Consider the following 16,321-nt stretch of genomic DNA (forward strand, 5'->3'; position numbering starts at 1 on the left):
TAAGGAAAAGAAAATGCTTAAATATTTATTTATTTATTTAATATTTTGAGACAGTCTCGCTCTGTTGCCTAGGCTGGAGTGCAGTGGCGTGATCTTGGCTCACTGCAACCTCTGCCTCCCGGATTCAAGCAATTCTCCTGCCCCAGCCTCCCGAGCAACTGGGATTACAGGCACCCGCCACAACGCCCAGCTAATTTTTGTATTTCGAATAGAGAAGGGGGTTTCGCCATGCTGGCCAGGCTGGTCTTGAACTCGTGACCTCAGGTGATCTTCCCCCCCTCAGCCTCCCAAAGTGCTGGGATTACACGCTTGAGCCACTCAACCTGGCCTATTTATTTTTTTAAACCAAGGGCTGGATAGGATTTGATCCGGGCTCCAGATAAAGGACTCCTAGGGAGATACCCTGGTTAGCAGAGGCAGTTAGGAGGCTACTAAAAATAATTCAATGTAGAAATAATTAGGGCCAGAATTGCCTCCAGCAGCGGGCTGGGATGGGGGGCGCTGGGGATGATTTGGGTAGTTATTTTGTTCTCTTCCCAGCAAGTAATTTCAGAGCAGCCCAGAGATTCATTTTCTAAACAAATGATGTTTTTCTCCCAAGACTGACAGGGATCAGATAGACCTAGGGTTGCCACTAGCACCTAATATCTTTCAGGCTGTTTTTTGTTGTTGTTGTTTTTAAAGTGGATTAAAAGCTTTCAGCCTTAAATCTTTGTTGCAATTGTACAGATCTGCCTAGATTTATAGCAGATGGCAGAGCAGAAACAGTTCCCGAAGTAATTAATTATCACATTATTAAAACAAATTTTCGAGCATTGACAAATCCCTTCGGGGTTGTCCTGCGAGCGGGCAATTCGGAACCAGCTTGGGGCGTGCTAAGATTGTAAACGTTCCTAGGGAGAGCGATAACAAAGGGGCAGCAGGGACTCTGCACACAGAATTCCAAGAATCATCAGCATTCTATGTGTTCGAAGGCTAGCACAGTGCGCGCAAGGTCCGCTTTTTTAAACAGCGCGGAATCACGTGGCCGACGGCCCGCGGCGCTACTGGCCCTCGGAGTCTCTCACTTGGCTTTGGCGCGGAACCTTTGCCCCCCTTGTGGACGCGACCATTGGCCCCGAGCTCGGAGGTGGTACGGACCAACCTTACGGTCATAGATTCTCCGAGTGAAGCTTTTGACTAAGTCTCAGGAAAGCGTTAGCTACAGAATTCTAGATTCAAATGAAATCCACCAAACAACGCTGTGGAGGACCGGTTTTGCCTAAAAGAAAGAGCAGACCTGAACTTGACTCCTCCTACACTCTGTGAAGGCTGCAAGGTGGTTCCGTCCGAGGCGCGGACTCCGCCCCCACGAGCGCCGCCATTTTGTTTGGCTGGAAGGGAGCGAGCGGCGCTTTGGGGGAGGGGTCGCGTAGGCGCCTCACTTGACCCTGCAGCCGCGCAGTTGCTGCTCCGGGGCAGGTCTCCTTCCAGGCCAAGGGCCCGGAATCATGTACATAAAGCAGGTAAGGCCTTCGTGTCCCTCCACCCCGTCATGGGCCGGTAAGGACCGCTCCTTGAGGCGGGAGTGTTGCGGCGCCACCCGCAGCCTCTCCCCTCTCTCCACAGGCTGGACCAGGGCTGGGCGGGGACTGTGGGGGAGGAGGGAGACCCGGGCCCCGCGAGTGCCCCGGCTGCGGGGTCGCGGAGAATTGGGGCCCTCCTTTGCAGCCCGGGCCTCCCCGCTGGCGCTCGTCTCGGAAAGGCAGGATCTCCGAGAGGTGTGGAAGGGCCGGCGGGCGGGCCGCTGGGAGGGACTGGGCCTTCCTGGGCGGCCCCAGAGCTGGCGGAGGCACCGCGCCGGGGCGGCCGCGGGCGGGAAGGGCTGTGTGGTCCTGCAGGGGTGGCCTCGCACGGGCCATGTGCCTGGGATGTGTGGAAAGGTGGTCTCCCCGGCCCGGGGGCGGCCCTGGGGGCACTGGCTGGGGTGTCGTCACCTGTCACTGCGGGGGGCCGTTCCTCTCCCCGATTAACCCGCGAAGTGAGCGGGACCCTCCTGCTTGCAGGATGCGGAGCGCCCCCTCCCTCGGTTGTTTACTTCTGTCAAAATGGTCTTCCCGCGCGGGACTCCACCACAAAGATGAGCCCAGGCACACCGCCTTGGAGACGGTTTTCTATTGGGTCTGTCGGGCTCTGAGCACTCCTTCTTTGGAACGTGGGCTTTTTCAGGGTGGCCGGCGTGAGTGACTGAAAGCAGCACTCGGTGGTCTTGGAGTCAGGAGAGCTGGGGCCCGTCGGCCTGCTTTATAGACTTGCTATTGTACTGCAGCGTTTAGTGTTCAGTTAAGCTCACACAGTGTTCTTGATTTTGAAAGGTCCTTAACAGGTTGACAGCATAACTCCTAAAAAAAAATAAAACCCAGCAGCATTGCCTTGGCAAAGATTACCGATAAAAGGACTTTTTTTTTTTTTTTTAGCAGATTTTTAATCACTTACTAAAATGAATTTTTCTTATATGAAATTGCGAGTTTTCTATATTGCATTAACTGAAAAACAAGAAAGAAATGCAAGAGAAAAATGTTAATCTTTTTTTGGGGGGGTGGGTTCTCAAAAATGTTTTTTATTTACTAGGTTATTATCCAGGGTTTTCGAAGTTACAGAGATCAAACAATTGTAGATCCCTTCAGTTCAAAACATAATGTGATTGGTAAGTGTTTTTGGTTTACTCGGTCATATTTATAGTCTATACAGATAACGTAAATTCTGTCCATTTGTATATTGGCTTAAGGAGACAGGAATTGTCCTTGAATATTAAGTTATATTTTTCTGCGTGAAATAACTTTTCTGTCTTATTGCACTGATGAATTGCTTATTTTTATAAACTTAAAATGTTTGGATAAGACACTCATAAGTTATACATTTTTTATCTGGGTCGCCTTGTATGTGTGTGTAAGAGTGTTTTAAAGCATTTCCGCTCTTCTGTTCTTGTTATATATCCTAGTTAAAATGCTGACTGTTGCCTTATTTCAGAGACAGACAATTTTTATTCACAAAGTAGATCCCAGGATTCCCCCCCACCCCCGGCACTCAATGTCTCTAAGGACAGACCATGTAGCTAGATTGGAAGAGCATAAACTTTGGAGCATAACAGAATGGGGTTCAAATCCCAGTTGTAGGGGGGTGGGGGCCTGGGGGAGGGATAGCATTAGGAGAAATACCTAATGTAAATGTCGAGTTGATGGATGCAGCAAATCAACATGGCACATGTATACCTATGTAACAGACCTGCATGTTGTGCACATGTACCTTAGTATAATAATAATAAAAAAAAAAACAGTTGTGGCACACGTTCTTCTTCACTTTCTGAGAAGCTTCAGTTTTCTCACTTGTAAAGTGGAGATGATACCTGTCTCATAGGGCTGTTGAGAAGATTAAATGAGAAACCTTATGTAAGTGTGAGGATAAAGAGCTAATGGTGATTGCCATTGACAATATGTAGTCATAGATTTTGCTCAGATTGTAGTGTGCATTTTGCTGATACAGCTAACAAAAATGTTTTCTGACATTCTGCTGAGTATTTTACAGGATAGCTGAAAGGAGTGCTTCTGGACACCAGAAAAACAGACTGCTGTTGACACAGTTTTGCTGTACAGAGTCCAAACTAAGTGGTATATTAGTTTGCTAAGGCAGCCATAACAAAATACCATAGACTGGTGGCTTAAACAAGATTTTTTTTTCTCATAGTCTGGAGGTCAGACATCCATGATCAGGATACCTGCATGGTTAGGTTCTGGTGAGGCTCTCTTCCTGGCTTATAGACAGCTGCTGTCTTGCTGTGTGCTCACATGACCCCAACCTCATGTCCTCATTTAACCATAATCATCTTCCAGTGGTCCCCGTGTCCAAATACTATCACATTCGGGATTAAGGTGTCAGTTGTTTCAGGGGGACACAATTCAGTCTGTGGCGCGTGGGTGAGATTCATATTACTTATGTTTGCAGAAGACCTTTAGAGAATCATACTTCATTTTGTATAAAATGATAAAATTGAAGGCAGGTTTTTTTGCCCTCGATTTATCAATAGCAGCCTTGTAGTTGGGAATAAAGAAGGCATACTTTTTTTTCCCCACTTGTGCTCTATCTACTGAAGTCATTTAATTGAACTGACATGCCATAGGGTGGCTTAATTGTACTGGGGTTTTGCTTACATATAAGTACTTTCTGATTTTTTTCATCAATCAAAATCTTTAGAAATGTAGAAAAATAAGAATTATTAGATTTCTGTTTTCTTTTAACTTGCACCTTAAAATATCTTAATATTTCATTTGTATGATTTTATAAATGATCTGTAAAGTAACTTATTAGTTAGAATGATTACATTTTGTCTATAAGGTCCATCAAATACCATTGTTTTAGCTGTTATCAGTTAGCTGTTTTACTTCTGTGATTGCAGCATTAGATTCGTTAATAGTCATTGTTACAAAGGAAAACGGTTTTGTTTAACTAAAACAAATGAACCCAAGATAACAGTACTGATTAAACATGTTTTAAAACCAGATACGTTAATAATGTAAGAAAGATCAAAAGTAATTATGTACTGAGATTTGCCTTAAAAATATCTGGTGAAAGCATACCACTTTGATTGATGAATGATGTTGACTATTAAAAAATATCTCTTGTACTGATGTTGGGTATATGCATCAAACATATACCTTTTTGGGGATTTTTTCCCCCTAACCTTTTAACAAAAGAAATACATGTTATAGAACATTATGGAAAAGCTAAAAGGAAGAAAATTAAGATAAACTATAATCCTTTTACCTAGAGATAACCATGCTTTGTTTTTTACTGCGCACCAAGATTCTTCAGAGATAACCATTCTTAATAATAACAGTCTATACTTGTGATTAGTCCTGGTTTCCTAGAAAACAGCACAGACAGGATTAGCTGCTAAGGCTTTAATGGGAGGTGCAGTTTGAGGGCAAGAATGAAGAGAAAAGCTGGTCGCAGATTTCTAAAGAAGACACAGGTGGTTTGCAATCATGTTGAATAACTCACAGACCTTGTGGACCCACCATGCCTTAGAAAGGTCACATGATAGAAGAATGGATTTGGATTCTGACAAGGATTTGTTTGCTGGCACCTGTCTTTCATTGGTCAAAGTTTTCTACATCTGGCATTGATGCCTCCGAGCTTTTGGATTGTGGTGCTCTGGGAACTAACACCCGGAAGTAGTCAGGGAGTTATAGCCTCCTTTCCATGTTCACAGTTCAGGAGTACCTGAATGTACTCCCAGGGTAGCTTGAATCTACCAGAGGTATTAGGAGACTGAGCTTTTCCATTGATTGGCAGCCAAGGCCTGGGTTGAGAAAGGTGAATCTGGGGCCACATATAAACTATGTTTACCTCAGTACGTTTTTAGTCTTTGTATACATCTTTTTAATATGTATTTAAATAAAAATGGGTTCATTTTTAAATAAAAAGTTCATCATATAACTTACTGGTAATCTGTTATTCTCCTTCAAGATAAATCTTGAAATGTCTTTATTAAATATTCAGCATCCTTTAAAATTGCTATATAGTGTTCCACTCTATAGGTAGGAGTAATTCTTAAAAGGAAATTCTTAAAATTTCAGTTATTTATAGATGTATTGTGGTTTGAAATATTTATTCATTTAATGATAAATTGTCATCTTAAACTTTTACTTAGAAATAGTTTCAAATTTACAGAAAAATTGCCCCAATAAGAACTGTTCAGAGACTACTCATAAACCCTTTACCTAGATTCACCTGTTATTAACATTTTCCCCACTTGCTGTATCATTTCCACTCTTCACACACTTTTTTCCTTAAAGTTATTTACACCATGGTCCTCTGACTTTAATGTGTACTTTCTAAGAGGAGGGATGTTCTCTTTCGTAATCACAGTACAATTTACAACTTAAGTAAATTTAATACATAGTAATCTGTCCATTTTCCAGTTATGTTGACTGACCCAGAAATGTTCTTGATAGCATTTTTCCCCTTCCAGTACAGGATCTAATTTAGGAGCAGGTATTGCATAGTTGTCATGCTTCTTTAGTCTCCTTTAACCTAGATCATTTCCACAGCCTTCCTTTGTCTTTTATAACATTGTTATTTTTGAGAATTAAGACATAAGTGATGTTGTGTCCCTCTCAGGATATCACATCTGGAGGCACATGAGGTCTGTCTGACTCTTATTGATGATACTACTTTTAATCACCCAGTCAAGGTCTAATGTTTCCACTGTGTAGGTATTATTTTTTCCCTTGCAGCTAATAAGTAATATAGGCAGATGCTTTTGGACCATGTAAATCTTGTGCTCCTTTTCAAACTTTGTGCCTGCATTTACCATCTGTTGATGACCCTTGCCTTTATTCTGACGGTCACAAAAGGATTTTTCATTTCCAGCACTCCTTTCACATTTACAACTTGGCATTTGGTAATTCTCCTCCTTCCTTACCTACTTATTTATCTTTTTATTATTGGTATGGATGCATGGATTATTCCCGCCACCAATAATTTATAATTTATTTGGCCATTTTGATGCTCAGATTACCCCTAGTTTTAGCTACTGAAAGCCCCCTTCAAGCTGGCTCCTGTGTCTGTCATATGTGTTTTTTTTAAAAAGTACATCCTTTCTGGCATGACATGAATGATCTTTTTGAGACTTACTTTGCATTAAAGGTGGTAACTTTGTGGTTAATTTGCTCAGGATATTTCTGGCTCAAGATTGAGAAGACTGACATAGTTATTTATGAGTCTTAACACTGAAAATTTCAGTAAACAAATACACTTAAAATCAAAAGGATTTGATACCCTTTTATGTATTGAATTGCTTATATTTGAATTTTGTTAGTCAAAAAGTACCTTAAAATTATACTTTTGTGGTTCTATGAGACTACACATGATAATATAGGGTTGATTGTAAACATGAGAACACTTTAAGGATTTAAAATGATTGTTTTAGAACGTTAGCAATATATGAATCTTTAAATTGTTAAACATATTATATATAGTTAAAATAGAATTATATATCCATTGTAATATTATAAGAGTCAGGTAGTATATTTAGCTATTCCTATTCATTTTAAACTATTGGGTAAGAGCAAATGGATCAACTGTGAAATATCTTTAAAGAGAAAACTATTAGAAATCTGTACAAAAATTGAATTCATTTGGTGATTATAGTTTTTATTGGTTTCTTTTGTTCACTGTTGCTTAATTTCAGATGTTAAGATGTATTAGTAACTTGGATTTTAAAAATATTGAGTATTTTTAAAAAGATAAAGTTTTAATTTTATTGGTTTTTATGTAAAATAACTTGTACTTTTTGAAATTTTCCAGTGGGCAGAAATGGATCTGGAAAAAGTAACTTTTTTTATGGTAGGTGTTGCTTTTTGAATTGTAAATATATTAAGACCTGGGTATCTTAGGGTAGATTATTAAAATCATTAATTTTCTGAGGTTATGTATGCATGAAACCCAAGAAATACTTTATATGGGATTGCAGCTTAGTGTAGAGGGTTTAGAGTATACAGATCTGAATTCTGCTTTATACCCAGTGGCTGATTAGCTTTGTGAGACTGGGCAAAACACGTAGCCTCTCAAATTTTTCTTTTCACTTTAAAAATTTTTCTTTTCACTTTTGTAAAAGGTTTTTCACACACAAAAAAAAACCTTAGATGGTTTGTAAGAATGGAATGCAATAGTATGTATGAAAATGCTTCTTAAACTTGAATGTAATATATAAATGTTATAAATGCATATTTTAAATGTATGTAAATGCAGTAGAATAGTTGATAGTATTGTTTTGGAAAATGGTTCATCTTTCTTATTTCACCTTTTTCAAAACGTTTTCTAAACCAATCATCTTTGTAAAGGATGAAGAGGTATGAAAAACTTGAAACTGAACAGACTGTTGTCAGTTTGAAGATAGTAAATAGAGCTTCGAAAATTCTCTCTAAAGATAAATTGCATTTAAGTATAAATAGCAATGCCTCTGTTAGCAAATCCTTTGAGGAGAAAAACATTTTAACAAAATTAGACAGTTAAGGAGTAGGTTGAAAAATGTGAACTTTTTAGTTGGGTAATGCTTGAGGGAAAGGGGCATTTAGTGGATTGGCTTAATAAGAGCAAAGGTTCTATCTCTTCTGTGCACACGAATCTGAAAGGCACTCTCTAGCCTGTATATCCTATTGTGGTTGTAATTTGGCAATGATGAGAGAGTGGCCTGAAGTGGAAGTATTTCAGAATCTCCAGGGATGAGGGCAGTGTGAAGTCTTCTCACCCCGACCTGTGTCCACAGCACACACATTAATGCTTGTGCACATACTTGCCGATGCAGGCACCCCCACCACCTCCACATACACACAGTGCCAGAGGTCTCTTGGGTGGACTGGGACAAGAACAGCTGAGTAAAGAGTTCACTTCCTAGGCAGGGTGGTCCAGTTAGGTACTCTATCGAAGTAGGAATGGCCCCTTCTTACAGAGCTCAGTATAGTATAAGAAGTGTAGTAGAAGTTGGGCATCTCAAACATTTCCCTGTATTTCCTTAGTTTTATTTCTTTTGGTAAAGTATCTGCTTAAGCATATTCTCAAAATACATCCTATTTTGTTAAAAAGGATTTTAACTCATAGCATTTATGTCTAGTGGGGAAAAAAGCAAATACAGTGTTAACCTAATGCAGTCAGTGTACACTTTGAGCCAGAGGTATACCTTAGTTTTGCTTGTCTGTTTTCATGTATCTCGGTGGTTTCTCTTTATTTTCTTTAAATGTTTCAATGAAAAACTTCTGAGTATTTTTCTTATATCATTTCCTACCTGATTATTCTGATGTGCAGGCACATTTTCTGCATTTCCTTTTGTCCATATGAAACAGATAATTTATTTGCGTTGTCTATTACCGGACACACTATGTTATATTGAGGTGTGGGAAGTTATAAATAAGGTATAAACACTTTTTTAGGGTATACTAATAGTTGTTTTTGTATTTCCAGCAATTCAGTTTGTTCTCAGTGATGAGTTTAGTCATCTTCGTCCAGAACAGCGGTTGGCTTTATTGCATGTGAGTGAGACTGCTTTAAGACATTATTGATATTACATGTATTTTAAAAATAAATTTTCCATGCTGGTTAAAAAAGCATTTGTTCAAGTTTCAGATTCTTAGTGAACAAGACACAGTCTGTCTCATAAGTGTGTTACTCTGCTGTGAAATTTAGCCTAACATGTTAATGCCAGATAAAAGCCCAATTTTTATACAGTGGTTTAGGAGAAAATTACAGGATTTGCCTATAGATGGATATGTCCTCCATATAAATGTCTTAAAGGAGACATGATATATCTCATAAGTGTTTCATTCTGCCGTGAAATTTAGCCTAACATGTTAATGCCAGATAAAGGCCTAATTTTTATACGATGGTTAGGAAAAAATTATAGGATTTGCCTATAGGTGGGTATGTCCTCCATATAAATTTCTTTAAGGATGTGATCTGCAAAGGCTTAAGAAGCAGGTTTGCTGAGGAGAAAGAAGAGTTTGAGATTGCAGATTAGGAACTAGAACCAAAAATTAATTGGGAACATAGAGAAACAACCATTGCAAACTAAACAACATACAAGTTGTTTGTTGTTTTAGCCATATTTGCACTTAGATAGTAAACATCATTTTCCAGTATGAAAAACAGTAGAGATGTTCTGCAACTTACAGTGGGGTTATGTCCTGATAAACCTATCATAAACGGAAAATACCATAAGTCAAAAATGGACATTAGCCTACAGTTGAGCAAAATGATCTAACACAAAGTCTGTTTTATAATAAAGTGTTGAATCTCTCATATAATTTATTGAATACTATGCTGAAAGTAAAAAACAGTGATTTTATGGGTACTGAAATTATGGTTTCTACTGAATGTAGATTGCTATCACGTCGTTCAGCCGTTTGTTGAACCATTGTAAGTCGGGGACTGCCTGTATATTTACAGTAATGTGAGTTAGGATATTTTATTAAATGGGTCCTTTTGTAATGCATAAGCACGATGATTGGGTTTTCGTGTTCATGTGAGTCATGCCTCCCTCAAACCTTGTTAGGACATTGGCACATTACCAATGTGATGTGGAAAAAAATATGAGTAATGGACTAAAGTAATTTTAGGATAGAAAATCATGAAAGACTCCAATAAAATGGTATAATTAATCCTGCTTTGAATATTGTTTATTAAAGACTAGAAAATGAAATTCCTCAATATGTCTTAACAGTGTTTCTCACACATAGGAAATTGTTTTGTTTAGCTCTTGTCTTTCTTTTTCCCTTGTTTAGTTTGAATTTGTATCTCAGTAATCAGAATTGATTTCCTATAGAAAAATTCTTTTTAGGTTTTTCAGATTGGCATTAAAATAATTAATACCTCTTTGGTACAGTTCTTCATTGTATTTACTACATGTTTCTATAATCTGGAAGGTATCTGGACTTGGTACCATAGTTTTTGTGTCATAGATTGGTTTAAATGTGACACATGTTAAATGTGTATATTTCTATAATAGATTTAAAACTGTAGAATGTCTCAAATTTTTTTAAAAAACAGACTTTTGGTAATTATCCCATGATTTATTAGGATTTCTTTGCAGCATTAAAATGAGACGGTGAGAGAAAAGCCTCATGGTGTATTAGATATTAGCAAATAGAATTAAATGGCCCCAGTCTTGCAGCTAATAAAGTGGTCCGTAGAATCATATTTAAGGATATCTAACTTTGACATGTCTTGCATAGTTCTTATTTTTTATTTAGAATCAAAAGCTATTTGGTTGAGAAGTTTTGTTGTCCTAATCTAACGTCTCTGCTGTTTTGGCAAGAGGGATATATACTGTAACTCTGGGGATATCCCCAAAGTATGTATCCCTCTTGCCAAAAGAGCAGAGACGTTAGATTAGTGTGTGTGTGTGTGTATATATGAATCTAGTAGAAATTTTTCTCCATTGAATCAGACTTGTTATTATGTCCTAGACTTTAAGAATCCTTTAAAGGATATGAGTATACTACTTAAATGGCAAATTTCTCACTTCTTTCATTTTTAGGAAGGTACTGGTCCTCGTGTTATTTCTGCTTTCGTGGAGATTATTTTTGATAATTCAGACAACCGGTTACCAGTAAGTAACTTTTTTTTTTAAAGTAATGTTGAGAATTTAATTGGTTTAGCTGATTTTCTTCATACTTTGAAACTTTTTAAGCTTTTATAATTTGTTATAATAATTACAGTTTATATACTGATTTTATCTTAAAATGACAATGAATACTCTTAACAAATGGGAATGTACAAACTGTTGTGAAAAGTGTCTTGGTAAAGAGTATTAAGTATTTGTAGTATTATTTTTAGTGAGATAATTGAAATTTTAAAATAAATAGTTATGGGCAAGGACTTTAAAATGACCTTATTTAAAAAGTTTTCTCCTTTACTGTTGAATTAACTTTGGGCTTTTACATTTTCTCTTAGATCGATAAAGAGGAAGTTTCACTTCGAAGAGTTATTGGTGCCAAAAAGGATCAGTATTTCTTAGATAAGAAGATGGTCACGTAAGCATTTTTCTTTTTTTTTAAAAAAAAAATTGAATATGTACTTAAATAGAGATGGTGTGTTGCTGTGTTGGCCAGGTTGGTCTCGAACTCTTGGCCTCAAATGATCCACCTCGGCTTCCTAAAGTGCTGGGATTACAGACATGAGCCACCACGCCCAGCCAGCATTTTTCTTTTTCTCAATACGGCATCTTGGTCTGTCGCCCAGGCTGGAGTGCAGTGGCGCAATCTCGGCTCACTGCAGCCTCCACCTCCCGGGTTCAAGCTATTCTGCTGCCTCAGCCTTCTGAGTAGCTGGGATTGCAGGCAGGCGCCACCACACCTGGCTACTTTTTGTATTCTTAGTAGAGACGGGGTTTCACCATGTTGGCAGGCTGGTCTCAAACTCTTGACCTTTGATCTGCCTGCCTTGGCCTCCCAAAGTGCTGGGATTATAGGCGTGAGCCACTGCGCCCAGCCTGCATTTTTCTTTATGATTTCCTTACAAAAGAGTAAAAGTATTCTTTTACTTGCTTCATATATGAGGAATATTTGCTTCATCTTCAACAAGTCAACATATAGAGGATAAACATAAGAATCAGAAAGTTCTGAGGATGATACAGATGGTTTAATTACTGATCTTTCCTCCCTAATGCTATCAACCCAGGGGCTACTCTACTCATTGCTTAATGGTGCTTTAAAATTATTTATCGGAAAGTAATTTCATTGTTTGTCAACAGGAAAAATGATGTGATGAACCTCCTTGAAAGCGCTGGTTTTTCTCGAAGCAATCCTTATTATATTGTTAAACAAGGAAAGGTAAAACAATTGTATGTCCTTTTTAAATAGAATTTGTTTTCTGGGTAATTCTTGAGTGATGAATTTGGTTTACTGATTTGAGTGGTTAAGCTGAAGCAAAAATGGCCATATTCTTTTACATGGCCATAAAGTACCAGATAGGTCCATTGCATGTTGAGATGGAAGTATTTCAGCATATTAAGTGGATCTTGTTTTCCTAGTGATTGGTATTACTTACTGAGGTGAAAGTATGGGAAGACATTATTGGCTTATGAATATTGCAATAATTAAGAATATTGTAGGAATTCTATAAAAATCACATTTGAAAAACTTTCTAAAATTAATATTTTGTTACCTAATTATTTATCACAATTAAAATACTGAAAAGCTAACATTACCAGAAATCTGCCCTTTTTCTACATGTTATTTTCCCTAATAGGGATTATGTTTTTTACATTTTTTCAGCAGGCAAACTAAACTTTTTTAGCTGATTGTTCTGCTCTCTTCTCATATACTTTCACTTTTTTTTTGGACTAGCGAAAATTCTCAAAGAATATTCACTTATTTTATACTGTAGGCTTTTTTTTCTAGTTATGTATTGGAAAGTTAGCATTTAGAAGAAGTGATTAGGAAGAATATGGAGTTTCAGTTTTAGAAAATGTATTACTGGAAGAACAAGTTTTTTTTCCGATTTAACTATTTGTGGGAGATAAATTTTTTTAAATGGAGGCTGATTTGAAAGAGCACTTTTCTGAGATCCCTCTGCTCTCAATCTAGGCCCTTTTACTTCATTTCAGTTTCTGCCCATATGCCATCCTTGATTGCCTCATCTAAAAGCATTGCCTTCCCTCCAACCCTATGTGCTTTATTTCCTTAATCTGTTTTATTTTCTTCATAACACTTACACTGTTATGATAATACTTATTTTCTGTCTTTTTCCATTAGAATGTAAGCTCCATGAGGGCGGGACCTTTTCTGCTTTGTTTGCTCTTTTCCAGTGCCCAGCAGTGGCACATATGTTATAGCCATTTGATAAATAATTTTTAAGTGAGTAAATTGCGTGAACCAATATGTATAATTGGAGTGCTCAATAATGAGGATCTGAAGGATGATTCTTTGATGTAGATACTTTTGATAGACCATATTTTCTTAGAGATAATTTCAATTTTTTAATGCAGTGATATCATTTTTGACATTTAGGGATACTTGTTATATATTAAGTTGCATGGCACTTAAGTTGTACAATTCTTTCTATATTTAAAGCATACCATTTTTGTCATATTGTTAGCCTTCTGTATCTGTAGGTTCCACATCTGCAAATTCAGCCAACCATGGATCAAAAATATTTAAAATAAAATTTTAAAACAGGACAATAAGAAATAATACAAATTTAAAAATACAGTAAAACTATTTATATAGCATTTACATTGTATTATTATAATTTATCTAGATATTAAAGTATATGCATAGGTTATATGCAAATACTATGCCATTTTATATAAGGGACTTGAGCATCCTTGGATTTTGGTACCTGCAGGGGGTCCTAGAACCAATTCCCCATGGAAACTGAGGGAGAATTGTACTTTTAATATATTATTGTAGCTTTAAAAAAAGTGTAGTCAGTGATGGTTTCCCCTTATAAAAATACTTTGTTTTTTGAGGAATGGAGCTCATCCTTTATACCTTATCATATTGACTAAGAAAAAGATGGTGGTGTGAGATACTCCTTGTTAGCCCTATTCATAAAGGAGAGTTATGAACATAACAGTTGTATTTGGATTTTATTTGGTAAATTTCATTTAAGTAAAGGAGACATAGATATGTAGGCATGTGTACTATACAAATGACATTAGCCAAATCATAATCTATTTAAAACTTGGCATGTCCCAAATCCAAAAGTCTGAAATACAAAATGCTCTACAATCTGAAATCTTTTGAGTGTGGACATGACATTCAAAGGAAATGCTTGTTGGAACATTTTGGATTTCAAATTTTTGATTTGGGTTGCTCACCTGGTAAGTATAAATGCAAGTATTCCAAAACTTGAAAAAATCTAAAATGTGTAACACTTCTGGTTTCTAACCATTTTGCATAAGGGATACCCAACCTTCATGTGTATTAAAAACCTTTCAACGTGGAGTTCTTCTTCTTAAACGGAGGCTACAGCTATGTAATGATTATTTTTCTAAAATTTTTAGATCAACCAGATGGCAACAGCACCAGATTCTCAGAGATTAAAGCTATTAAGAGAAGTAGCTGGTACTAGAGTGTATGATGAACGAAAGGAAGAAAGCATCTCCTTAATGAAAGAAACAGGTAAAATAAATGTGATTCTGCCTTATTTTTTTGTTGCAAATTACTGTTTTTGTGACAGAGTAGCTCCATGATAGGAATATAGTCGGTGTTTAGTATACCACAGCAGTAGATAATGCTGTTATTAATAAAAATTAAGAATCCATAACACCAATGATGTTAGTAGCTTTTAAAAATATTGTGGAAATGCACACTGACTTTTTTTTTTTTTTTTCCTGAGATGGAGTCTTGCTCTGTCACCCAGGCTGCAGTGCAGTGGCATGATCTCCGCTTATTGCAACCTCTGCCTCCTGGGTTCAAGTGATTCTCCTGCCTCAGTCTCCCTGAGTAGCTGGGATTGCAGGTGCCCACCAGCACACTCAGTTAATTTTTGTAGTTTTAGTAGAGACGGGGTTTCACCGTGTTGTCCAGGCTGATCTTGAACTCCTGACTTCAGATGATCCGCCTGCCTTGGCCTCTCAAAGTGCTGGGATTACTCATATGAGCCACTGCTCTCGGCCGGCACACTGACTTTTTAAAAGGAAGCTTAAACTGAGGCCCTTACTACATGTTATAAAAGAACCAGTGTCACCATGTGTAAATTTGTTCTCTGGTGGTTTTCATAATAAAGGATCTTAACCCATTTATGCCTAGCATTCCATTATTGGAATCCTAAGCTTGTGGGTGTTACTTATATCCTACTGCTCAAGGTCATCGCCAAGGTCTGATTTTTCACAGAAAAAAATTTGCAACCTCTGGCATAAATGGGTTAATTGCTATTTTAGTATTTTAAATTTGGTTACCACGTTACATCAAAGAAATAATGCTACAGTTCTTAAAAATAATTTAATTCAAGGTATATTTAGGAAGTGATATTACATAAAAATTTTATTCAGTTCTTCTACCTCTCTCCCCATTTCTTTTAAGAGGGCAAACGGGAAAAAATCAATGAGTTGTTAAAATACATTGAAGAGAGATTACATACATTAGAGGAAGAAAAGGAAGAACTAGCTCAGTATCAGAAGTGGGATAAAATGAGACGAGCCCTGGAATATACCATTTACAATCAGGAACTTAACGAGACTCGTGCCAAACTTGATGAGGTAAAATATTTACCTTTGACACTTAAAATCAGATTAATTTTGTTTTTATGAATTTGTTAAACTCAGGCCGTAATTACACTTTTCAGTGATTTTAAATGGAAGTTAAAAAACCTCTCAATGAATTTATTAGTCAGCAAGTTTTTTTAGTTTAAGGAAATTAGCCATGTGGTCCTTGCTATATAGTATTATCTGAAATATAATCAGGTGGTGGTATTAGGCAGACAAGATGAGAGGAAAGCCATTTTGAAGGCTTTTTGTAGTTGTAGTATATCCTAAACTACACATTTTATACAAAAATTTAGTGCTTCAGTTTTCTAGTTTAAAATCATTTTCACAATTTTTGTAAAAATTTTGAGCGGTTACTTTTGGTTTATTTTAATAGATATAAAAATTTTTATTAGATGTTATGAAATATTTAGTAAATACAAAATGAGTTAGATATGATAACTTGTTTTTTTTTCTTAGCTTTCTGCTAAGCGAGAGACTAGTGGAGAAAAATCCAGACAATTAAGAGATGCTCAGCAGGATGCAAGAGATAAAATGGAGGTAAGATTATAAACAAGGTTCGTGTTAACTTACTTT

The 16,321-nt window shown here is 37.1% G+C and overlaps 1 protein-coding gene and 1 non-coding gene across 2 annotated transcripts in view; both read left to right on the forward strand.

Annotated features, from left to right (window-relative positions):
• Window positions 1–965: 965 nt before the first annotated feature.
• The window catches only part of SMC3 (structural maintenance of chromosomes 3), a 36,636-nt gene continuing 21,280 nt past the window's right edge, over window positions 966–16,321 (forward strand). Inside the window, exons 1-10 of the mRNA XM_054435152.1 lie at window positions 966–1,505; window positions 2,611–2,686; window positions 7,348–7,386; window positions 9,001–9,068; window positions 11,072–11,143; window positions 11,488–11,567; window positions 12,287–12,365; window positions 14,543–14,660; window positions 15,564–15,739; window positions 16,205–16,285. Coding sequence (XP_054291127.1) covers window positions 1,491–1,505; window positions 2,611–2,686; window positions 7,348–7,386; window positions 9,001–9,068; window positions 11,072–11,143; window positions 11,488–11,567; window positions 12,287–12,365; window positions 14,543–14,660; window positions 15,564–15,739; window positions 16,205–16,285 — 804 coding nt within the window. The 5' untranslated portion in view covers window positions 966–1,490. The remainder of the gene's footprint in view (window positions 1,506–2,610; window positions 2,687–7,347; window positions 7,387–9,000; window positions 9,069–11,071; window positions 11,144–11,487; window positions 11,568–12,286; window positions 12,366–14,542; window positions 14,661–15,563; window positions 15,740–16,204; window positions 16,286–16,321) is intronic.
• Window positions 10,012–10,113, forward strand: LOC129007029 (small nucleolar RNA U13). The gene has a single exon (XR_008492208.1). It is a non-coding gene; the product is annotated as a small nucleolar RNA U13 (small nucleolar RNA).

The sequence above is a fragment of the Pongo pygmaeus genome, chromosome 8 (genome assembly GCF_028885625.2).
Source record: "Pongo pygmaeus isolate AG05252 chromosome 8, NHGRI_mPonPyg2-v2.0_pri, whole genome shotgun sequence".
NCBI lineage: Eukaryota > Metazoa > Chordata > Mammalia > Primates > Hominidae > Pongo > Pongo pygmaeus.